At 37.1% G+C, this 25,302-nt stretch overlaps 1 protein-coding gene across 1 annotated transcript in view; it reads left to right on the top strand.

Moving 5' to 3' along the window:
* LOC103985946 (kinesin-like protein KIN-UA) overlaps nt 1–25,302 on the top strand; it is a 35,012-nt gene that overhangs the window by 1,683 nt on the left and 8,027 nt on the right. The window contains exons 2-16 of the mRNA XM_018826682.2: nt 678–772; nt 888–1,010; nt 3,420–3,605; nt 5,498–5,719; nt 5,929–6,088; nt 6,981–7,130; nt 7,468–7,556; nt 14,956–15,168; nt 16,600–16,734; nt 18,974–19,153; nt 20,503–20,616; nt 21,077–21,205; nt 21,299–21,437; nt 21,529–21,621; nt 23,670–23,795. Of these exons, the coding sequence (XP_018682227.2) occupies nt 678–772; nt 888–1,010; nt 3,420–3,605; nt 5,498–5,719; nt 5,929–6,088; nt 6,981–7,130; nt 7,468–7,556; nt 14,956–15,168; nt 16,600–16,734; nt 18,974–19,153; nt 20,503–20,616; nt 21,077–21,205; nt 21,299–21,437; nt 21,529–21,621; nt 23,670–23,795 (2,154 nt within the window). The remainder of the gene's footprint in view (nt 1–677; nt 773–887; nt 1,011–3,419; nt 3,606–5,497; nt 5,720–5,928; nt 6,089–6,980; nt 7,131–7,467; nt 7,557–14,955; nt 15,169–16,599; nt 16,735–18,973; nt 19,154–20,502; nt 20,617–21,076; nt 21,206–21,298; nt 21,438–21,528; nt 21,622–23,669; nt 23,796–25,302) is intronic.

A 25,302-nucleotide genomic window follows, 5' to 3' on the forward strand; every position in this document is an offset into this window, starting at 1 on the left:
AGCTAGTCCATATTGTAATTTAATATTGTGAAAGAGACACTTTCCACACTCTAAATGTTTTTACATATTTCCTTGGTAAACAGGTTCTCTTTGAGAAAAGTTGGATTTCATATGCCTCTTGCTTGCTTGTGGAGCTAATCCTGAGTCTACTAATCATATATATTTTTTGATGCATTTTAACTTTGTAGATGTGGAACCTTTTGTTCAACTAATTCAATGATGACCCTACCCTGAACTGTCACAATGAGATTTGAATGAGGTGAAGGAAATTTTACATTGCTAGAAAGTAGAGATGTTGTTGTGACAGTCTCTTTCTCTTGATTTTTTTGGTGTATTTGGAAGGAAAGGAAGTTTAGAGAAAGGATTTAAATCTTTACGCAATACTGGTTTTGGTAGCTTGTCCAACCTATATGGTATTAGTATACCAGTGTGCGTTCTTGTCACCCTCCCGAAAATATGTATCTACATCCAGTAAATTGTACCATTAAGTTAGAAATTTGTTTAGCGCAATTCAAAAGTGCAATCAGGAGATGTTTTTGCTTTCTACTAATTTATCTTTGACAACTTTCTTTGATTTTCTTACATCTCTGTTGATTTAGCCAGTCCATTTTGTACTATACTCTTTTATAGTCTTTTAGTTTGTCTGGTCATATGATAATCAGCTCCTTTTATTACAGATTCTGGAAGAGTACGTGTAGCCGTTAGAGTTAGACCTAAGACCACTGAGGAAAATGATCTGGACTTTACGGATTGTGTTGAGCTACAGCCAGAGGTTCGACATTTTATTACATTAGGGTGCACTAATGTGGATATTTCTCCTGATTTAACAATTAAATCATAAGATTGATTTTTTTATCATATTAAATTCTTTAATTGATGTCTTTCAGTTGAGGAGACTTAAATTGAAAAAAAATAATTGGAGTTCTGAGTCCTATAGATTTGATGAGGTTTTTACAGAAAGTGCTTCTCAAAGGCGTGTTTATGAAGCTGTTGCAAAGCCTGTAGTGGAGGTTAGTTGTGTATATTCCATTGTTTTTTTCACTTGATGGAATGGAGATGTGCTTGCACATGCATAACAAGTCTATTTTTGAATCTTGACTAGACTTTAATTAAGAATGTGTTCTATCAGCCCTATGCCATGTCCAGTAATTTTATTTTCAATTAGAAATTAGAACTACAACTAAGTGTTCACAGATCTAATTTTTTTGTTTTATTTTTTCTTGTAATAACATGGCACTATCTCAATTTCCTCATCTGTCATGCATCTGTCTTAGGATTATGTTGAGACCATTGTGAAGTGATCTTATGTGGTGGATTTTGATTTTAATTTGTTATTTCTTGAAGTTTTATGTCATATATTTGTATATCTTCTTATGCTTCTGTGAAATGCCACTGTTTAATCATACTTTGGATTAAGGATTGAAATCTTGCTCTACTACTGAAATCAATTAGTGTTTGGACCAGTACGGTATTAATATACGAATCGGTTTACTGACATTCAGTACTGGTCAATACTAGGTGACCATATAGAGAGAGAACATGAGTAGGCAACGATGATGTGAATAGGAGGATGTGATGGCAATGTCGATGAGGAGGAGGTGACAATGCAGAGGAGGATGAGTTGGTGGAGGAGGATGAATTGGGGAGGAGAAGAAGGAATATAACAGGAGGAGGCAGAGGTGGTGAAGGAAGAGGCAGAGAATAGTAGGTGGCAATGACGAGGGAGGAGAGAAAGAGAAGACAAATATCAATAGTTGCCTATGGCTTATTAAAAAAATATCTAGTACCCCTATTGAGTCATGTTGGGAAAAGGAGAAGAAGAAGAGGAAGCAAAGGAAAAGAAGAAAGTGGTGGCGGAGGAGATAGAGAGAACAACGATCAATAGCTATCAATTCTTGAAAGAAAAGGTCTCCAATACTGGGCAGTAGGATAGAGCTTGGTATTGGACAGTAGGCTTATCGCTCGGTACAGTTCAGTATCAATAAGCTTATTGTCTGGCAAGCCTGGTGTGATCAAAACTTTGAAGCTTGCTTTAGTATGAAAAATGCACCTTTTGAATTTTACAGAGCATTTGAACCTTTAATAAATCAACATATATGTTCATTTTTTTGTCAGCGTTCTATTAGTTGAAGCCTTTAAACTAAGGAATAACTTATTGTAGTTTGGTAGCCAAAATAATCTTCTGATGATATCTATGTGAATGCAACCTTCTCAATTAGTACCTAATTCTTGACTCAATTCATTCACTAGCGGAAAAGAGGCAACCTTCTTTGATGTTTATAATTGTGTAAGCTCCACCGTTCCAATATCCTGTAATTCTCCTTCAGTTTCAACCTTTAAAGACACACTTATAATTTTACCACTTTCCTAGATATTAGTTTGATAAGGAAGGCAAATAATCTTCCAACTGATGTTGCATTTCTTCCAACATATGCAGGGTTCATTTATGCATCTAATACTGTGTTGTGTAACAGAGCATGAACATGTGCAATTTGATTTAAATTCATACACCTTACATTTGATCACTTATATCTTTACAAATGTGCACATGGGATGATGACATTGACATAATAGGAATGCAACATACAATTGAATGTATGATATGTTTCAATTATGTATATATTACAGTTCAGTTCTTTTTTAACCATACAATTGGTTGCACCTGGAGATTGTGTCAGTTACTTTCTGATGCAAATAATTTTCTAGGTGCTTCTTTAGTTTACAATATTGGGGCAGTACAACTTCATGTGGTCCTGGACTTCTAGTACTTTGTTCTTAGCTTAAGACCAATAAAAAAATATTTTATATTAATAATTGGAAACCACAAACACTATCAGTGGGGTCAGTTGAAAAACTATCGAGTATTTTAAAAGCACCCGTTCCAAAATCAGCACCCACAACAGCACTGATATTTTTTCAGCGTCAATGTTTACGACTCCAGCCCACACCAGCACTGACCCGCATTCACCAGTAAAAACCACAAATATTTCCTTTTGTTGATGTTTGTTGGTACATGATCGACACTTCACTGCATTCACGAGAGTACTCATTGATATGTTGTCTCCAGTATAAATCCACTGAATTGCTCCAGTGGAAATGGTTCAGATGCCTTCTTATATTAGTAATCTGAAATCTGGATGCTTTTCATTGATTATATTCCTTAGAAGATGGTTTGTTAAACCTTTGTTTTTGGTACTCTAATTCACTTATTCAGATGCCTTCTTATAGTAGTAATTTGGAATCTGGATGTTTTTCGTTGCTGTTGATTATATCTCTTAGGAAATTGTTTAACTGAATTGTGTAGAATTGTATATCATATAGTTGTTCAGAAACTTGTAAAGTATTTTTATCATATTTATTTTGAGATTCTTTTAGATGGGCTTATTCAATGCATCCTTCATTTTGACATGCCTTTGCAGAGTGTTTTAGATGGGTATAATGGGACTGTGATGGCTTACGGTCAAACAGGCACTGGTAAAACTTACACAGTTGGTCGACTTGGGAAAGATGACCCATCTGAACGTGGTATTATGGTTAGAGCTTTGGAGGATATTTTTGCTAATATATCTCCTGGCTCTGATATCATGGCGATTTCCTACTTGCAGGTTTGTGAAATAGAATCTCTGCTACCTTGTTCTTTTAGCATTGTGCACTTGTATAGGCTTTGTATAAGTGTTGCATTATACTTGTTTATTCATTATTCCTGGCCAGGACATTTTTTATAAACTCGATCTTGGTAGAATGCAGTTGAAGAGTATATTATTCATGACTCATGAGTTCCATTACCTGCTTCATTATATTGGACCATATAGTTTTTAGCCAAACATTGTAAGTTTCAGATAATAACCAATCTTCCTGCCAAAAGCGTTGACTTGGTTTTGTCCAGTATTACCAGTTTTGGTGGTTTCAATCATTGGTTTGATGTTTTGGGCAACAGACTTGTGTTGATCTCTGGATCAGTGATTTAAAAAGCATTAGGCGCCAAGGTCCAAAAACGCCCGAGGCGCTAGGCGCTCGCTCGAGCGAAGCGAGGCGCTAAAATATAAAAATATATAATATAATTAATAAATATAATTATTTAAAATTTTAAATAAAAATATGCTATTAAATTAAGAAAGGGAGCGGCGAGCAGCGGGAGGGGCGAGCGGCGACAGAGGCAGTGTTTGCGAGCAGCGACAGCGGCGAGCGGTGACAACAGAAACGTTTGCGAGCAGCGAGATCGGGATCGGGAGCGGCAGCGGCGACGGCTAGGGTTGGGTTCTCACTTATATCGATTTTAGTTGGTTCGATTGAACCAACTAACCATCAGAGATCGAACCAGGACCGAACCAGACCTAAAATCCTGGTTAGGTCTGGTTCGGTTGCCTTGGTTAACCCAGGCGCTCGCCCGAAGCGCCTAGCGCTTGGGCTCGGGCGAGCGCCCAGGCGGCGCCTGTTTGAAGCGTGCCGCTTGGGAGATTAGCGAGGCGCTCGGGCCTCGTCTCGCCTCGCCCGAGCGCCTAGGCGAGCGCCCGAGCGCCTTTTTAAATTACTGCTCTGGATGGACCGGCATGGGTCTGGTACATGCTGGTGTACTGATATACGATACACTGATAGGTGCTGCATAACTTTTTTTTAAAGATTCAAGTATATATGATACTGGGAGGCACATGCAATGGTCTGTGCTGCCATTACATGCCTGTCTGGACAAAATGTAGAACCATGGTTTCAACACAAATCTCTCTCTGGTAAAGCCTCAAGGCTGTATGCAGAAATCTGGTAAGCTGTAACGAGGAAAAGGAGACAAATTTATGTTTGTTTTTGTACCACCACTTCTGGTCATTTAAATTTTGTTGGACGGTATACATTTATGTTTGTTTTTGTACCACCACTTCTGGTCATTTAAATTTTGTTGGACAGTATACATCTTTATTAATTTAACACTACAAATCTATTTTTTTAGTATTATTTTTTCTTCTGCGAGGAACTACCATATGTAATCTTCACCTGGGAACTTTGTTTTTTGACATAAACTATTAAATTTTGGAGTGATTTTGTCATTTACTTTCCGATCTGTTTACTTCTCCATGGTTTTTTGTTTGTACTCCTGCTTTTTTAATCCTCTAAAATCTAAAGGACACTTTCTATATTGAAGACAATTTAAAATTTTGAAGAATAGTATGTCATTGTAAAGCAACTTGAGTGACCATGATTCTGATGGAAATAGCTGCTTCTCCACTTAAGTTGCATTGGTTGACCGTTCCCAAATGCTGAATTGGCCAGTGTTTCATGCACTAGGGTGCCTTTGAACTACATGAGGAAATAACGTTATATCCCTTGAAAGTGTTGAGCATTTGCAAAAAATTCTTAATGAATGTTTGGTTAGTGGTGTAATTAAATTATTTGAAAATTTTACTCCTCACAGTTGAAAGAATTTCCTTACATGTTACAGCGTAGTCAATACAATTTTTTCTAAATATAATAAGGGTGATTGCCTTATTCTTGTTTTCTTCTTTAGTTGTACCTAGAAACCATACAAGATCTGCTGGCACCAGAGAAAACTAACATCCCTGTAGTTGAGGATCCAAAGACTGGTGAGGTGTCCCTGCCTGGTTCTGCAATTGTTCAGATAAAAGATCTTAATCAATTCTTGGAGCTGTTGCAAGTTGGTGAAGCAAACCGCCATGCTGCGAATACTAAGCTAAATACTGAATCATCTCGAAGTCATGCAGTACTAGTGGTGGGTGCAACTCCTGTAATAGTTTTTGTTGTCTAGTTCTGTTTTATCTTTATTTCTTTCATGATATAATTTATTGCAGTTGTATATTTTTTGTTTCTACTCCCATCTTTTATTATTTCAAGGTTAGAATTTTTTTAATTGTCTATGTTTGCATTATTATTTGATCAGAGTTATCTTCTGCCTATCCTTGCTATTTGACATGTATCTAGGTCCATATTAATAGATCTTTGGAAGGAAAAAAGGAAAATGATGCCTCCTCCCTGGCTAATGTTACAAATAGTGAGCTATCTTCTCACCATTTACCACATCTTTTGAAAAGCAAGTTGCTGATTGTTGACCTTGCAGGATCAGAAAGAATAGATAAATCAGGTATGCTTATATTGATACATTTTTTTTAATATTATTTCCTTCTTTCATGTGCAATATTATGATATAGATGATTTAGTGGCAGGATCAGGGTTCATATGCTAGAATCATGGCTTTTATGCAATTACCAAGGTGTGATGCTGTCAAGTGTTTACCCAAATGATTCAGAATATTTTCTAATTTCATCAGGAACTTAGCTTTAATCACAGGCTCTACTCTGATGACAACCATTAAATCGAACTAGATTGTTCAAGTCCACTAATGTTGAGAACGTTGCATTACTGGCTTTAAGCATGGTACTACACTTTGGCCTTAGCTTGGTCAAGGCTACTCTCAAATGTTTCAGTTGCATCAACAGGCTTTTTGGAATGTAATTGTTGAACCATACTTCAGGCTCTGTACTCATAAACAAATCATTAAGGTTCGCATCGTTGGTCCCTGTAAGCTTAATAATGGCACGGAGAACTGCTTGGTTTCCAATGAGTAAAATCTCCATTGGGAAGTGAGAGCGTCCTCTTGCTATGTGATATTCCATCAATGCATGGCATTAAACTTGACTTAAGTGGAAGGTTGAGATAAAGCATCCATTAAGTCTTAGAAATTTAAATATTGTGAGTTGACAAAATTTGAGAAAACTAAATAATCCAGAATGAAGTTGGTAAATGAAGTAACGTACTTTATCTGCAAATGATCTTTGTCAAGAGTTGATGGATTAGCTCAATCAAAGTTTCCTTTACGTACTTTAATTTGAACATTTATGCTGGTTGATGATCTAGTTTATACCCATTATGTTTCAGGTTATGATTCGAGAGATATTAGTCTGATAATTAAAAGTTCTGAGAAGTCATTAGCAGCTTACATCACATCTCTTCACTATGCCAATCAAATTTTGTAGGCATTGAAGGCCACATGATTGAGGAGACTAAATTTATTAATCTTTCGCTGACTTCCTTGGGGAAATGCATTAATGCACTAGCTGAGAACAGTCCTTATATACCAACAAGAGAGTCCAAGCTCACGAGGTTGCTTCGTGATTCATTTGGAGGTGATTTTATCTACCTTTTGCTTCTGAATTGATTTGTTATTATTTTTTCTTTTAATCCCTTAGAATCAAATGTCAGCACTTTTCTTTTTAGTGGCAGAGACTTTCTGTATCGCATTGTGCTTTTCATTCTGGATTGTTTCTGTTTGGTATTTGTGTACCACTCTCCTAATGTTTTATGATTCACTAGTTATTGTGTTTCCATAATGAACGGAACCAGTAGATGTTTGTGTGATGAAAATGATGACAAATGTTGCTGTTACTTGTTTTGTTCTATAAGAGTTCATTTTGCTTTGTAAATGAAGTTTACATGTGATCTTATTTTAACCTCTATTTGTAGGCACTGCACGGACATCTCTCATAGTTACGGTTGGTCCATCAGCACGATACTATTCTGAAACAGCAAGTACAATAATGTTTGGACAGAGGGTTAGTATTGTTGAAAAACAATGGAAAGAGTTATAGTTGTGTGTAGCATATGCATATTTATGGAAGATAGTGTTCTTATCTGTCTTCTTCTAAAAGTTTCAGGTTCAACCTTCTAGACTGTTTGTTCAATTTTTGTATGTAGTTTTAAGTGCATTATCTTATTTAACATGACAGAAACATAACAAAAGATCGTCTTCCACTTTATTGTATACCCTTTCATCCAGTTTTATCGAGGCTAACTTCTGCTTGTTCCAATAAATGGATGGAAGGTATATTTTGGCAAATATTAAAATGTGTCCTTTTTTAAAATGTTAAATGTTACTCCACAGAAACAGCATCTTCATGAATTATTTAAATACACACCATGTTTTTACTTAAGATGAAATCATCTGATGCCCTAAGTAAGCCTTTCCAAATGCTTATTATAAGCAATACTATTAGGGCACCTAGGTGGTTCACCTGGGTCAGATTGGGTGCCTGGTGCCTGAGGCTTGCTTTTTCTCTTATGCAGTCGCTAGTTACAAATAATTATTACTAAGGAGTGATGGGATTTGACTTAGAAAATTAGGAAAAATAATATTTATCATTTTGACTAGTGCAACAAGTGCGAATTTTTTGACAATTACTACATTGGTTGCTCCAATATTCTTTATTGTGGTTTTATTTTATCTTCTAATTTTATGTATGTTTGTAATTTGAGTAATACCTCCTGTTAAAACACCATTAAATGAAACATCGAGGTGAAGATTTAACAAGTTTTTGGATTCTTGTTCAAATGTTCAGTATAAGCCGGTGACTATCAAGAACATCTTTTCTCTATTGATAAGTTAATGCAGTAGATCATATGGTATTTTATATAATATTTTTGGGAAATATAAAATGTTTAAAGTGCTTGTAAATTTTATATATTATTTTTATGATATTTTTCCCTAGAAGCCTGCTTGTGCACATGGCCTAAAAGCTTTAAGAGTTCACTGGCCATGCCTTTTGACTTTTGACAATCTTGAATTAACAATGCTAGCAAGATACGTGTTGATACACCCTTCAAGTTTCACACACATTTAGAGAGAGAGGTTTCAGCTTCAAGAAGGCTAATCATATCTTGATGTGAGGAGATGAATGGTTACTGTGATAGAACCCTTGCAGATTCTAAACTTGGGGTTGATCTCTTTAGGAGATCGGTCTCCTTGGAACTCTATAGGGGTTTCTCCCTCCAAGTTGCTACTCAAAGGCTATAGAAAAGATTCATCTATTGCTTTTGAAAAGAGGAGGAATACATGGCTATTTATAGGGCTTCTAAACCCTAACTCCTAATGGGACTCCTACTCAAGACTCCTACTTCTAACCAACTCCTAATAGGACTCCTACTCAAGACTCATATTCCTTTACAACTCCTAATTCTTCTCTAAGAAACAACCTCCTAACCCTAGCTAGCCTCTTCACCTTTTTAATAGGGGTCAGCTTAGATAGGTTTTACATGAATATCCCTCTCAATTAGGACTCTCCTAGCTAAAGTCCTAACAGACCCGCCCTCTTCAAATCAGCCTTGTCCTCGAGGCTGACGATTCATAAATTCTGGGAATTTGATCTTCAAGTAGTCATAGTTCTCCCAAGTGGCATCTTTTGTTGGTAGGTTCGCCCACTGTATTAGCACTTCAGTAGTGGGTCGTCGTCGTCGAGTCACGATCCGTCGATCAATAATGACACTTGGCTGGGTTTGGAGTTCTCCTTGGGTAGTCATATTTGGTGGGTGGCTTTGAGTTTTCTCCGAGCACCTATTTACAACTTCCGTCTAATCGTTGGTTTGTGGGTGATATGTCGTACTCCTTTTCAATTTAGTACCCTATATATGAAATAACTTTATCCAAAATCTGCTCGTGAAGATGCAAGTAGAATTTGTCACAAGCACAATCCGTCCTTTATAGCGTAATTCTTTTGAGTTTCAATTGTAATGAGCCACGGAGCTCGGTGCTTCCTCCAATTTTTTTATGATCTTACTGGTCTCCGGATCTTCCTGCTATTCCCTCTTAATACCTTAAGGAAGTCACTAGTTGAAAGTGAAATGATAAAAAATTCAACTTACTTTGGAAGCCGTAAAAGCGCATCTGCAACAATATTCTCTTTCCCCTTTTTGTAAGTTATTTTATAATCATATACAAGAAGCTTTATTACCCATTTTTGTTGCTCGGGAGAAGATATCTTCTGCTCCAAGAAATATTTTAGGCTTTTATGGTCGATCTTGATTTGAAAGCGTCACCCGATCAAGTACAATCTCTATTTGGCCACCGCATGCACAATCGCGAGCATCTCCTTGTCATAAATAGTCATTTTAAGATGGGAAGGAGATAATGCATTACTGGTATAAGCGAGGGGGCGGCCATCTTGCATTAGTACAACACCAATTCCGACACCAGAGGCATAAGCTTCAATAACGAAAGTCTTGCCGAAGTCGAGTAGCGCTAGTACGGACGTTGTCGTCATTACGACTTTAAGTTTGTCGAAGGCAGTGGTGGCTTTGTTTAACCATTGGAAAGCATCTTTGTTCAGCAAGGAAGTAATTGGTGCACTGATCTTTCCATCGTTTTTTATGAACTTGCGGTAGTAGCCTATTAAACCGAGAAAGCCACGTAGCAATTTTATTTTCCTCAAGGTCGACCAGTTCTGCATTACTCCAATTTTAGATGGGTCCATTGCCACACCTTCCTCTGATATGTATGTCCAAGATATTCCACCTTCTGTTGAAGAAAGCAAAAATTCGTAGTGGTCGTTGTGTGTTCAAAAGGTGATTTTCGGTATGTCTTCTTTGCACACTTGTATTTGATGATACCCGGATCAAAGGTCTAGCTTTGTGAAGATTTGTGCTCTCTTTCATCTAGCAATTCATCTACTATTGGAATAAGGTATTTGTTCTTGATGGTTATGCCGTTGAGAGCTCGATAATCAACATACAATCGCCATGTTCTGTTCTTCTTTCGTACGAGGAGCACCGGTGAAGAGTAGAGGCTACAACTTGGCCAAATAACTCTAGTTTCGAGTATCTCTTTTACAATCCTTTCTATTTCATCCTTCTGGAGATGTGGATACTGATATGACTGAGTATTTGTTGGAGGTTTGCTTGGAAGAATCGTTATACAATGATCATGCCGACGGGTAAGAGGTAGGTTGCGCGGTTTGTCAAATATATTTGAAAATTCAGCAAGCAAAGGAAGTAGGTTTAGATCTTCAAATTTTATTAGCTCTCCCTTAGTTTGCTACTCAAGTTGTACCAAAATGCCGCTGCATGCTTTATACAAAATCTTCTCCATTTGTTGTGTGCAAATCGTCGTTACGTCGCCCCCACGTTTCCCGTGCAATATCATCTGTTTCTCCTTATTGTAAAATTTCATAATTAGTTTCATAAAATTCCAAGAAACATCACCTAATGTCGTCAACCATTTAATTCTGAGCATGGCCGCATGATCATCAATAGGGAGGAGGAAGAAATATGCAATTATCTCTTGGTCTTGCAGCAATAGTTTTACCCGCGGGCGCCTACGATCATACTTCAAAATCCATTCGTCGGCGACCTTAACGTCAAACTTGCTGCAATTCTCGATAGGTAAGGCCATCCGGACATCAACCTTACTGTTTAAAAAGTTATTAGTGCTGCCCGTGTCGATGAGAACAGTGATCGGTTGTTGTTTGAGAAGGCCTCCAACTTTCATCGTTTGCGGGTTTGAGTAGCCGGCTAGTGCATGTACTGTAACTTCGGTCGGTTGTGGCTCTTCTTCTACATCTTATTCTTCATGTTTAAGGCTCTCTTCTAGATGTTCAATGACTTCTTCTTCTACTGGTTCAATCATAAGAAGTCTCCCTTTACTACAGCGATGCTCACGGCTCCACGGCTCGTCGCAATGCCAACATAACCCCTTCGCAGATTGCTCCTGAAGTTCTTCTCTTGTCAAACCTTTTGGTGCAAGGACTCTGTTGATAGTAGGGGGGGCTGAGGGCTTCGGTATTATTGGTTGGGGAGCAACCCTAGTACTCCGGGCTTTATGGTTCAATTGCTCCTCTTGAAATCGTGCGAAAGAGATGGCTGCCATAAGCGTGTATGGTTGTCGCGCTTTAACTTCTCCCCAGATCTCCGGCTTCAAGCCCTCAATGAAGGTCCCTAATAGCTGTTTTTGAGACCAATCATGAGTTTGATTAGATAACCTTTCAAACATGGTTTGGTACTCTTGAATGGTGGAGGTTTGTCGGATCTTTGCTAGTTGTTTGTCAATGTTCTCGTAATCGGTTTGTCTGAAGCGGATCAACAGTCCTTCTTTGAATTGTCGTTATGAGAGGACTCCATGAGTGTGTTCAAACCAGTCAAACCAGTGTATGGCATCCCCTTCAAGATGTATAGCTGCAATTTTCACCATAGATGCGTTCGCGGTTTTGTGGTACCGAAAATATCGCTCCGGTCGCGAGATCCAACCAATCGGGTCTCCTTCTTCCCATCTAGGGAAGTTCACCCTCATGCGTGGATAGTTGGGGTCGGTCATAGAGCCTCCCCTCCCTTGGAAGTCATCTCTTCGGGCTTTGTGCGATTGGACAGAGCTCTCTCCTTGATGTGATTTCTTCGGGCTTGGTGGTCGGCCCAATCTGAGTTCGGTAAAGAGCGTCCGAATCTTATCCTTTATTTGCGCCTCGAAGGCTATGAATTTAGCATTAATTTCCTTCTCAAATGCCATAGTATATGCCGCCAAATCTGTGATGTTAAGATCTCTCTTTTTTTGTCGGGTTAAAGGCATGTATAGGTTGAGAGAAGTGATGGTCGAAAGGGCTGGTGGATTGGTGGATGTAGGCTGCGGTTTAGGCTTGTTTTGTGGCTGTTTTGGGTGCAGTTTGAGGGTGTGGTTTGGTGGAGTTTTAGGGCTGTGGATGAAAGTTTTGGATTTGTGGTAGATGGCAGCAAAGTTTTGATAGAAATCAGTGAAAGTTGCTGCAAGTATATGCTGTGTTGTAAGAGCAGAATTGTTGTCGAAGAAATAACGGTTTCTCGATGAAATTTTCACCAAAAACTTGAGAGATTTGAGGAGGGAATTGACAGCAAAATCTCAGTTTATATGACAGCAAGGATGTCCAATTTAATCAAGAAAATTTCGGCAGTATAGCAACAAGGAAATTGGTGCAAGTTGCGATAGCAGAATTCACGTCGAAAAATTTCAGCGGTTTGCGACGAAAATTTGCAGCAACACAAAATCGTTTTTAGAAATGAATTCCTCAATAAATCAATCTTAGATGGAAGCCAAGATGATCTATAAAGTGTATAAGAAATTTCGTTCAAAAAGGATTGCAAATAGATCGATTAAGGCAATAATATGTGGCTGAAATTTTCTGCAGATTTTCAAGTATAGCAGATTAAACATAAAAGATCAGTGGTTTATATTGAGAAATTTTCAACGAAACCAAAGGGAAATCCACTGTAGGAAGTGTCAAATCTATCATAAAAATTTCGTAGAGAATTGGACAGAAAAAACGTAGTAGCAAGATTAAACAAACCGTGCTATGCAGTTGAAATTTTATAGTGCAGATTTTCAAGTATAGCAGTTTAGACGTAAAAGATCAATGGTTTATATTAAGAATTTTTTGACAAAATCAAAGGGAAATCTGCTGTTAGGAAGTGTCAAAGCTGTCATAAAAATTTCGTAGAGATTTGGATAGAAAAAACGTAGTAGCAAGATCAAACAGACTGTGCTATATGGCTAGAATTATGCAATGTATCTTTCGTCATAGAGATGAAAACTTTGCGACGAAAAGTTTATGCAGTAATATAGGAACAATTTTTTTTGGATTTTCGAATAAGGATAACTAAATTGCAGCAACAGTAAGGTAGGAGACCAGAACCTATTGTAATTCACGGGAAGATCAAAGGATGATCCGCGGTGGTGGAGATGATGGCGAAATTTGGCGACGATCTTTTAAGCAATTGTGGGAATTGCTTTGGGCGGCTGTGGAGGGATGATGGATGGCTGTGGAAGGGCAGCGAGACGCCAAGAACGCTGCTCTGATACCAGGTGATAGAACTCTTGCAGATTCTAAACTTGGGGTTGATCTCTTTAGGGGATCAGCCTCCTTGGAACTCTATAGGGATTCCTTCCTCCAAGTTACTACTCAAAGGCTGCAGAAAAGATTCATCTATTGCTTTTGAAAAGAGGAGAAATACATGGCTATTTATAGGGCTTATAAACCCTAACTCCTGATAGGACTCCTACTCAAGACTTCTACTTTTAACAAACTCCTAATAGGACTCCTACTCAAGACTCCTATTCCTTTACAACTCCTAATTTTTCTCTAAGAAACAACCCCCTAACCCTAGCCGTCCTCTTCACCTCTTTAATAGGGGTCGGCTTAGGTAGGTTTTACTTGAATGTCCCTCTCAATTAGGACTCTCCTAGCTAGAGTCCTAACATACTATCAGTGTTATTATGTTGAATCGACTTTAGTGATACCTTTTGTATTATTTTGTTATCATTCTTACATGATTATGTTGATATAATGCATCTGTGCTTACATTTATATCATGCTTAAAGAAATTTGTGGACCAATGTAACTACTTTCTTAGTGAACTAGTCGTAGATGCTTTTGCACATTATCTGATACTCTTTTTGCTTCTTGGAAGGTATCATCATATGTTGAATCAACTTTAGTGATACCATTTATATTATTTTGTTATCATTCTTACATGAATACGTTATATATATCATGCTTGAAGAAATTTGTGGACCAATGTAACTACTTTCTCGATGAACCTGTTGTAGATGCTTTTGCACATTATCTTATACTCTTTTTTCTTCTTGGAATGTATCATTGTATTATGAACTAATTTGTGATTTTTGTGGATATGTTCTATTTTTTTCTAGGGAAAGATCAAGCATTACTGTGTATGAGATAGTGAACAAAATGATTGCTCTCTCTCTCTCTCTCTCTCTCTCTTGTTGTTATCTTGGCTCTATATATCCTTTTTTTTCCTCAATATTTTCATATAGTCATATATTCATTATGTAATATACGTTATTCATTACTTGTAGTCAAGAAAGGGGGAAATGGCGTATTGTTACACGTAGTCCTTTCAATTTAATCACCAACAAAATGCAATTGTTGTGGATGTAATTAAGTTGGCTTACATGCAATTGTCATTCTGATTCTAGTTTTCTAATGCACTCTTCAAGAAATTACACTTAGGAAGAGCTAGTACTTCTTAGTTTTCAAACATCATTAATAAATTGACTCGGATCACAGGAGGCATGCCGTCTATTTAATACTTAACTTCTGTTTAGAATTGGATGTGTATTTACTGAAGTCACATGCAATATATATTTCAAATAACTATCATTTTTTGGGAGTTTCTTTATGCAATTTATGATGTCTGCAGGCAATGAAAGTAGTTAATGCTGTCAAACTAAAAGAGGAAGTTGATTATGAGAGTCTTTGTAGAAAGCTTGAGTACCATGTGGACTATTTAACATCAGAGACCGATAGACAGCAAAAGCTTAGAGAAAATGAGAAAGAGCAGTTGGAGAAAAAATTGAAAGAGAAAGAAGCATTCTTAGTTGAAACAGAAAAGAAAATTTCTGTTAAATATGAGGTATCATTTATATCTTTATTTTGTTTCTGAAATACAATTTTCATTTCTTGTTGTAACAATTTTGTGTATGTAGCTATATTTTTTGAAAAAGGAAAAAACTATTTATTAAGCGTTAAAGTAGGTCAGTGCAACAAAAGTATGGATGGGATTGGAGCCATGACCTCCCCAAAATCGAGTAAGACCTCTAACCTCCCATATGTTAGCAAGAATATGAGCCTCATAATTGAGGCTACAGGGGTGTGTAAAGAACAAAACAGTAAGTCTATGAATAAGAGCTTTAATGTCTTCTATAACAAGCCTAATGGACCAAGGGGGCACATTGAGCTCCAAGACAAAATTGATTACATTAGCACATCAGTACAGATGCTAAAATTAGTGAGACCCTCGGCTTCAGCAAAACGAAGACCTCGCAGAATTGCTAAGGCTTCAGCCAAGAAGGAGGAGGTTTGGCATGGCTGGCAGCAGCAGCAATGATCTTTAGCTTGGAGTCCGTCAAGATGAACCCTGCTCTGCAAGACCTTTAGAGCAATCATAAGAACCATCACAGAAAAGGGAGAAAGAAGTTGGGGGTGAAGGATGGTTAGAAGTAGGAAGTGAAGAATGGCTAGAAGAAGGAGGTGGTGGTAAGGAAAAAGAGAAAGAAAGTGATTTTGGCATGTTACAAGTCCCCTCAGGTAGATTACTAACGGTGCGGTAGGCAAATGTGGCAGCAATAGCTTTGCTGAACAAAGAGAAAGGTTCGGTATGGTGGTTGTGAAACTTAGGATCCTTTCTGTTTAACCAAAGGAACCAGAGCATGCTGGCTATACTGCCCGCATCTAATCCACATGGATGCAGAGTTACCCATATTTGTTCCTTCATCAAGCCAAGCTCCCTATTTCCAGTGGTTAAACAGTTTAAAGTAAACTCCCAGATGATTTTGAATCAAATTCCAAACAACATTGACGAAAGGACAGTAAAAAAAGATGCAAGGGTGAGAATCCGAAACAAGTTGACAAATATAACATGGTCGGTTTCACAATGGAATATGTAAGAAAATCTATCTGAGGTGGGTAAGCGATTCCAACAGAACTTCCATAAGAAAAGTTTGATTTTGAGTGCTACTTTAAGATGCCAAATGGTCTTCCAACTGTACTAGTCAGTAGCCTCAATATCCATCCCTCTTTTGACATACTGATAAACACTGCTGGCAGTGATATCTCCCAATGGGCTAGGCAACTATTAGTTGACTATTTTGGCAACTACTTCTGTTTTCTATTAAATTTAATGTTTTTCTAAATGGCATCATGCATTTATTTTTCTAACATAATAAGCATATTTTTATTCCACAACTTTTCTAACAGCTATACTTTTACCTCTGCCATCCTGCATTTTTACAAAATTTCTGCTCTTTATTTTATGCTTTTATTTTTTTCATATGACTGATTTCAGCATTTGGAGAAAGAAAGAAATCATTTGGTATTAGAGACCCAAAGTTTATTGAAGGCATTGAACATTCAGAAGAGCGAAAAGGATAAATTGTCTCAAGAAGTTTGCCATCTTGAAATATCATTAAAACAAGCCAAGGTACTAATTAGTTTCCTTGAGAGATCTTTGTTGTTGTTGTTGTCATTGTCGCGAACGTTATATATTTCTTTGTGTGGAAGGATGGATATTGGTGTAAGATTTCTTTTTGTATCTTCGCAAGAGTTTTGTTGCTTGAAATTGTTTCAGTTGAAGTAAACATAGATGGTTTAAGCATATAGTGTTTGCTTATGATTCTTGTTAAAACAATTTGCCTCCTGAATCAACTGAGTGTTTCTTGACTTAGGTGCAATAAGTAGATAATATTTTTGAAATATGGCTTTATTTTCCAATTGATCATTAATAGCATTTTTATCTAACAATTTTCTTAATTTTTGTGCCAAATCTGGATTCTTGAGCTGATTGTGGATGATGTTAATAATGTTGGTTTTATAAGATTGATGTAGCTAGCTAAATCTCATTTCTTGATCAAATGGTAGGAATCAGTGGTTCGATTAAGTATGTCACTGCTTTGAAATGTAAAACAACATCAAGTTAAGCAAGAGGCCACGATATGTATATAGAATTATATATACCTATTTCGATGTTATTGAGCAAAGAGGACAGAGAAAATAAATATTTTAAATTAATAAATTTGATATTTGGGAATCTTGTGATTTCTTTGTTCTCAGGGGGCAAGCAATTGTTTTAGGAACTTAAATATTAAAAACATTGTTTGAAGGTAAGTATTGATTTGATCATGGTATGCAATTTCGAATGGTATCGCTCGGTACGGGCGGTATGTACCGGTCCGATGGCATACCGGTACGCGGACCGTCTGCTACTGGACGGACCGTGCTACAGTGCTACAGTGTTATACTGTAGCAGTGCTACCCCCGTGCTACAATAAGAGGAAATTGCTCGGTAAACCCTAGTGTACCGTTCGATATGCCCTAGTGTACCGCTCGGTACGCCGGTACCGTACCATACCGAGCTAACCTCGAAACACCGGTACGGTACGGTATTGCATACTTTGGTTTTGACAACCACCCGCAAATGGTCATGGAAATGTATTATGTTGTAGCCGTTGCTACAAATATGGGCTAATTTTTCTATCAATTATGCTAAAATCAGAAACATATCGTGGTGTTTAGAAATGATTGCATATATATGAATATGGAAACCTTAAAGCAGGACTATCAATATGAACAGTAATATCCTACCATTTTGTTCTTAAATTAGAAATTTTGAGAGTACTAATGAAGTCACAAATTCAAGGAGAAATACTGGTTTAAGCATATTTGGCATGAGTAGGGATGAAAAGAACAACATTGACCCCCAGTCAGACAGCTTCTTTCAATCAGGGTTTTAATTTCGAATGATACGAGCGGTACGTACTGGCTCGCTAGTAGATCGATATGTGGACTGCCCGCTATTGGGCGGTACTGTCGATTGAGGTTGTTTTCGCCTCATTACCACCTGAAATTGATCGATGACGGTCGATTTCGTTCGTCCCACTACCAAGCGGTATTAGCCGAGGGAGAAGGAAGAATAGGGAGAAGAAGAGGGGGAAGAAAAGGGAGAACTTGGAGATCCGACGTTGCTCTCCCTTGACGATCCCAATCTGTTGTCACCCTACCTTGCCAGACGCCGCAGATGAGATGTTGCCTCCTCGTCTGAGGCGACGAGGCCTCGACATCGTCGGCGACTTCTTCTAATCTACGCGGGGTGAAGAAGCCTCGACGTGGGAAGAAGAAACCTTGGCGATGTCGCCGAAGCTTCACGGGGAGACCTCGGCATCATCGACGACTTCTTCTAATCCACGCAGGGAGAAGAAGTCTCGGCGTGGGGAGAAGAAACCTCGGCAACGTCGCTGAGGCTTCGAGGTTTTCTTCTCCCTACACAGGGAGAAGAAACGACGCGACGTCGCCCCTTTATTTATTTTTTTTGAATTTTATTAATATATATATTTATATATTGAGTGGTATGCCAGAGTGTACCGCTCAGTATACTCGTACCGTATTGTACCGAGCTGAACTCGATACTCCGGTACGGTATGGAATTACGAACCATGCTTTTAATCACCAATTTGTTCCATCTGCCATACTACACATCTTGAATGACAATTATCTCTTTTATAATTTTTTTTTAATGTATATCAAGCCTATTTGCCTGGATTTCCCTGCTTTATATTGTTCACAGTCTATAGCTGTAAGAACTATATATTTGGATGTGTGTATGATAAATCTTTTAATTGCTATATTGCATGTCTTTCTGCTAATTGAAGTATTATCCCTAGTAGCAACAGGAGCTTGAAAATTTAAATTATCAGAAGGTACTTGCAGAGACGACACAGATGTATGAGAAGAAAATAGCACAGTTAATTAAACAGCAAGAAGATGAATCCTCTCGTTGTGCAGATTTAGAAGAACAGTTGTCTGGGATGAGGAATTATCTGAGTGGTAATAAAAAGTCAGTTCAGGTAGTCTTCTCCTTTTTCATGCTATGAATTAATTTGGATATATCGTATGAATCTTCTCATGATTGCAACATCTGCAATTGTTGTCCTCTGCTTGTTCTGCAGTTCTATTGTGATGTCAAAGATCCCTTTGGCAAAATGCTAGGAAAGTCTAGTATATTGCTACTCATGTTTGATTGAACTTGGCTGTATGTGTTCTTTCTTACTTGCTGAACAAAAAGAACAATGGACGAAGAACATTGAATTATTTGATGAAAAGTATGAAAACAATAATAGAATATTTCATCGATTAAATCACATTCTATGAAGTTAGTTGCTTTTGCTCCCAGATCATTATGAACGATGTGTTTGGTAATCCAAAATGGATGCCACAATCTATTCAGTGAGTAGGATGATGTATTTTTGTGGATTGTGTCAGTGAAAATGAACCTTGCAGCATAAAAGGCTTACAAGTCTATGTTAGCTGTGCACCATGAAGTCATTATGATTTCTTATGACTCCTTTAATTCAAGGATTAATTCAGAAGCTCTCTGCAGGGAATCATTTATATGTTAAATTTATTTTTTCAGTGATCAAAACAGATAATCATATAATGTACTCTTAACCATCTTAATCCAAATTATATTCTTGGTAAGGTTGTCTAGCATATATGAGACTTTACAATTGAAAAAACACACTTCTTGAGTTATTTTACTTGAAGCACTTAACTAACCTCCTAGAAATTTCCATACTGCCCTTTGATGTGGTCACACCCACTTAAGATGGCCTGTGAGTTTGATAGGATTACAAATTTTTGATCTAATATCATTGGTTTAGATGTTAAATATCCTACTGTTATTACCAAAGTTACTTTTTTCCTTCGACAACTGCGTATTTAGGAATTGGTGATAATTCTTTTTTTGTTCCATGTGGAAGAATAAAGTAGATTAAGAGCAATATGTGGTTAATGAATTTTATGATTATACACATACATATTAGAGCTATGCGTGATTAAATACTGTTGCCAACTGGTTTATGAGTCTGGTGCACTTGGACTTGATATTTGTTGTTGTTTTTGCCTTATATTTCCTTCTGAACCCACTATATTAGTGGCTATCCCTTTTCTGAACTCAATATCTTCATTCTGAATCTTCATTGAATGAGGAACTATGAGTTGTTATACTCGGCAACAAGTTATTACAAAACTTACAATCTCTTCTGTTTAGGAACCTGCTCCATCATTGTTATGGCCTTTTCATTGTGATTGTTTTCTGAGTCTCAAGGTGTTAAGATAACCAATTGAGTTGTCATTTTCTTAGCATCAATCACCGAAATGTAAACTTCTTATATAGTCATTTACTTCAAAATGTCAGATGCAGGAGAAAGAGATTGATGAGCTTAAAAGGGAAATCTTAAAGTTGAATGAAGATGCTGCAAGTACAATTCAGTCCCTAAGAGCAAGGAACAACGAACTCTCGCTAGAAAAGGTCTGAACTTATTTAACTTAAAATTTTAGATCATATTTCCAGATATTGTTCAATGTCGTGTTTGATGATTTGAAGCATTTTTCTATACATGGTATAAAGTATAAACAAGTATTAATGAATAAACTCATATTTGTAACTAAGTTATACTATATCTTATATATGCATTTCTTCCCTTTTTGAAGTGAAGCATATATGTCCTTATAATAAGGGTTCTTCACAAGTACAAGATATAGAGGCAAAATCTTGCCGATGTCTTTATATACCTGAAATGAGTATATGCAAGGATCAACAAATTTTACGAGTGTATATGACCATTTAACTCTTTGTAGGTATATTCAGATTTTGATCACTTACAAAAGAAGGGAGATGAAAGAAATTTTTGAGGAAAAATTTCTATAATTTGTTGATAAATTCTTTTACCCTTTGAGGATATTTAGGAGTTATTTTTTTTTCTTTCTAGGAGTTGTTGAATGGAGAGCTTAAAACTTTGAAAGACAAACTGCTATATGAAGAAAGGAAAAGGAGGTGCCTTGAAGATGAAATTATCATATTGAAAAATGCCTTGAATGATGACAATGCAGAGTATGAGGTAGTGGTTCTTTTTATTCAAAAGGTTATTTATTAACTTCTACATGCATGTTGGTTATGATCACCCTTTTTTCAATAACTGTGATTCTTTCAGTCTAAAAGGCCATATAAGGGAGATATTACAACTAGATCAACGTTGTCACTTGGAGGTCCTGCAAATATTCCCAAGTCCAACAGGTCAAGGGAGACCATATCTGGTCAAAAGGACACTATCTCCAAAATATTTGAGGAAGGCAAGACCGTAAATGTTGATTTACATTTGGATATTGAGAACTTTCTGATCCACCACTGTTTCTCTAACATGCACTCATTTGCATTTTTTAGTTGGTCTATCAAATATATTAGCCTTATTGAAGTCTGAGGACTTGGATGTGCAAATTCATGCAGTAAAGGTAGTAGCTAATCTTGCTGCTGAAGGTATGTAAAATCCTGCATCCTGTGTTTTTGAGATTTGGATAACAATTATATTAGATCAATTCACCAATTAATTCCAGACATTTGTGATTAGATATGCTTGACTGTACAAGTATACCATCTCTTTTGGAATGCTGTCGTTTTCCAACTTGAAAAAGGAGCTTTCACTAACCTTGTATGCATAGACATTCAACCCAAGTGCACTCAAGGTTAATCTGTGGATCATATCCAGTATTTTACCAGCAAAAGAAACAGACTTGTTGAAAAGAATCTTCAAAACACCTTCATACTAGTTTCAACATATATGCTATTAGTCTTTAGCTTCTTGAAGATAACTTAGAGGGCTAGACTGCATAATAAAGGACCAAGCATGGAATTAGTGGATTCCAATTTGAGCATCCAAAAAATAACAACTAGCATATGATTAGGATACACAACATGTGAACCCAAAATAAATTGTCTCTGTATGATAAATTTTAACAGAAGACTTGCCTCACTAGCTAGCCTTGACACCTTGGCCTGGGACATAGACCAGATTTCTACTCTATGGTTTCAGTTACATGCCACTAACCCCAAAAGGTAGCGGTTGTCCTCAGCTAGTTTCAGAATTGTCAAAATCCATAGTTATGAGTTTCATTCTGAAAAATTGCTACCACACAAGATTTGGGTTTCTTAGCTTCCAAACTTAATTACACAACAGATCTCTCTCTGTATTGCAAACTATGCAGAGTTTAAGCGATCACAATTTTTGCTCAAAATATGCCACCAAATTTTGTCCATCATTAACGAATCACGTGCTTAATATCCATAATTACACATTGAATAACTAATAACCACTAAATGAAGAAATAATAAATATGTAATAGACTATTAGAAATCTTTCTTGAATAAATTCTTCAATCGTAACAGTACATGAACATGCAAGACTTGCATAAGGCTTCCCAGACTTTATCCCACAATTATCCCTGATGAAATCCTGGGTATCTAGATGAAATGTATCTTTTGATATTCTTTCTTCTGAAAAAAACATGGCAGATAGCCTTTGTTTAGAACCTTAAGACTTGTGATCATTTGTATAATATTTGCATAATTTGACTGGGTCAACATCCATCTATTGTAAAAAGCTGCTATTTTTTATTTTTTTAGGATTTCCTTAGTGGTGCTATTTGTATTCATTCTATGTATATGCACATTTATCATCTTTCTTGCTGAAAAATGATATATTGGATTTAGGTTTCAGGTACAAAGCAAAACTTATGCTAACATCTAAGGCTCGTCGTACCATGGTGTACCGTTCAGTATGGATGGTATATATCAATTTGATAGGGGACTGGTACAGGCGGTACATTGGTATACCCCAATGTATCGTGTGTTAATATGCTCAGTACAGCTTGGTACAACTCGGTACGTACCATACCGATAGTTGGTCGGTATACTGGTACGGACCAATAAGGCGAACTATACTAATATCTACAGTGATGCACATTACATTGTGATGATAGCTTCCAGTGTAGAAGTCATGACTAGGAAATGAAAGTTAACTATGTTATGCTTCTGTGTTTTGTGATTTATGGTTCCCTCTCTTGTTTGAAGTAGCTGTTTTAACTCGAGACTGTAGCTATTGTTATGTTAGTTTTTATATACTTCTCTTTTCCCTTGCAACCAGTAGCTTATGCACAACAGTGTTCGACTCTTGTTTCTCTATGAACTAATACTTTGATGCCAACTAGTCTAAATTAAAGATTGTGAAAGCTGATGTCGGATTATTCCAGTCATTGATATGTTTGCATAAAAACTTGAATTTTGCTGACTTTTTCTAGTAGAAGTTTTTTTTTCCTGAATTCTGATTTTTAAGTTCCTCTAGCAGTAAAAGGAAGTAAAAAGATTTATTCCTCAGTCATGATTCTATTGTATCTGTTATCTCAAAATCAATTTAGGATTTTCGACTACGACTGCCTTTAATTGCATGTAATTATTAACATGTCATTTTAGTGCTACATTATCTTTCTTTTTTTATTTCCATCTCAGTTGCTTGCCTCTGCATTTTGCAGATGTAAATCAGGAAAGGATCGTTGCGGAAGGAGGCCTGGATACTCTTCTTCTGCTTCTTGAATCATCGGAAGATGCAAATATTCATCGAGTCACTGCTGGTGCTATAGCTAACTTGGCTATGAACAGTAAGTGGACAATAAACATATATCTGAAGAAAACTTGCTATTTTTTACTCATATATAGTTAATGATTATAAGAATCATTGTTTTAGTAGTTCATGATCTTTTTGGAACTGCAATTTCTAAAACTTGCATTTGAGTTCATGAGATTTTGCCAATCAAGATTTCAAATATTATGATGGTATACCAATTGTACCAAATATACCACACCTATCTGGCCACATACCAGTGTACAGACTATGTTGGTTGATACCAACATCTAAATAGACAATACTTTTTTTAATAGTTTTGGTAGGCTATTCAGATTGTAACAACAAGTAGAGTTATGGTCTAATAAGATTTTGGTCTAGGTTGTCACGGACTTAGCTGGAATTACTTGAGTTGTGAATCACCCTTGCAATATCTATTCGCAAAGGGCCAGCTTAATAGCAACCTCGTACAGGTTCCGAAAGACCTGTAAAACGTAAGTTGGCTAAATTTAGAAAATGAGCAGTGGACAAGTCTCAATGTCTTGCAAAAGGGGAAGCCTATAAGCAATTCAACAAACACTTGGTATGCAAAGAGAGAAAAGAGAGGAAGCGAAAATAAAGACTTAAAAAGGCAAAAGAATAGCTACAAGTTTGTAAACGGTCGCACAACTAGGTGTCGGGGTGTAAGATAAGTCCATCCACACTTTGCATGCAAACTTGTTTATCCAAATAGTGCTCAACACTACCCCAAAGTCCCATATAGTTTTATGCCACTCGGGTGGTTCTAGGGGTCTGAAATGACTGACGTTTTGCACTGCACCATAGCCCGCAGAAAAAAGGTCACAACACGTAAAAACGAGGCCATTGTGGAGCAGTTTTGCGCAGTCTAGCAAGCGATTGCTATGTAGCATTGTAAGCTACATTTGGTTACAGAAACCAAGCAAAAATACACAAAAACAAGGCAAACACGCTGCCAGACAATTATATAAGCAAACATAAGTGACGAACGGTTCGTTGACGAAGGTGTCGTGAGCGCATGATAACACTCTTCCCCCCTTAATTTGTCAACGCCCTCATCGACACTTGTTGGTAGGCTTTGATGACTTTTTCTTTATGTCGCAGGGCATCTTTTGGCTTCCAACCAGTTCTATTTTGGGAAATTTTCACCACTTCACTAAGTATTCGATTTGCTTCGCTTTGTTGGGTAGATTTGTCTTGTGATCCAAAATCGTCCCAGGAATCGTGCATCTTGGTTATTGATAATGTTATGCGGAACTCCCCAATACTTTACCATATTCTTCATCATCAACTTGGCCACCGTCTCCATTAATGATTGTAGGGGAGCAACAAGAAACATTGCATACTTCGAGAATCAGTTGACTACCACAAGTATCGACACTAATCTCCCTGTTGTCAGGAAGCTTGATATGAAATCCAAGGAAATGCTCTTCAATGGTCTATCTAATATAAAGGCTCCAAAGACCCACTAGCTTTCCTTTCTCCACTTTATCTTGTTGGTATGTGAGGCACGTCTGAACATGCTC

The sequence above is a fragment of the Musa acuminata genome, chromosome BXJ3-5 (genome assembly GCF_036884655.1).
Source record: "Musa acuminata AAA Group cultivar baxijiao chromosome BXJ3-5, Cavendish_Baxijiao_AAA, whole genome shotgun sequence".
Lineage (NCBI taxonomy): Eukaryota > Viridiplantae > Streptophyta > Magnoliopsida > Zingiberales > Musaceae > Musa > Musa acuminata.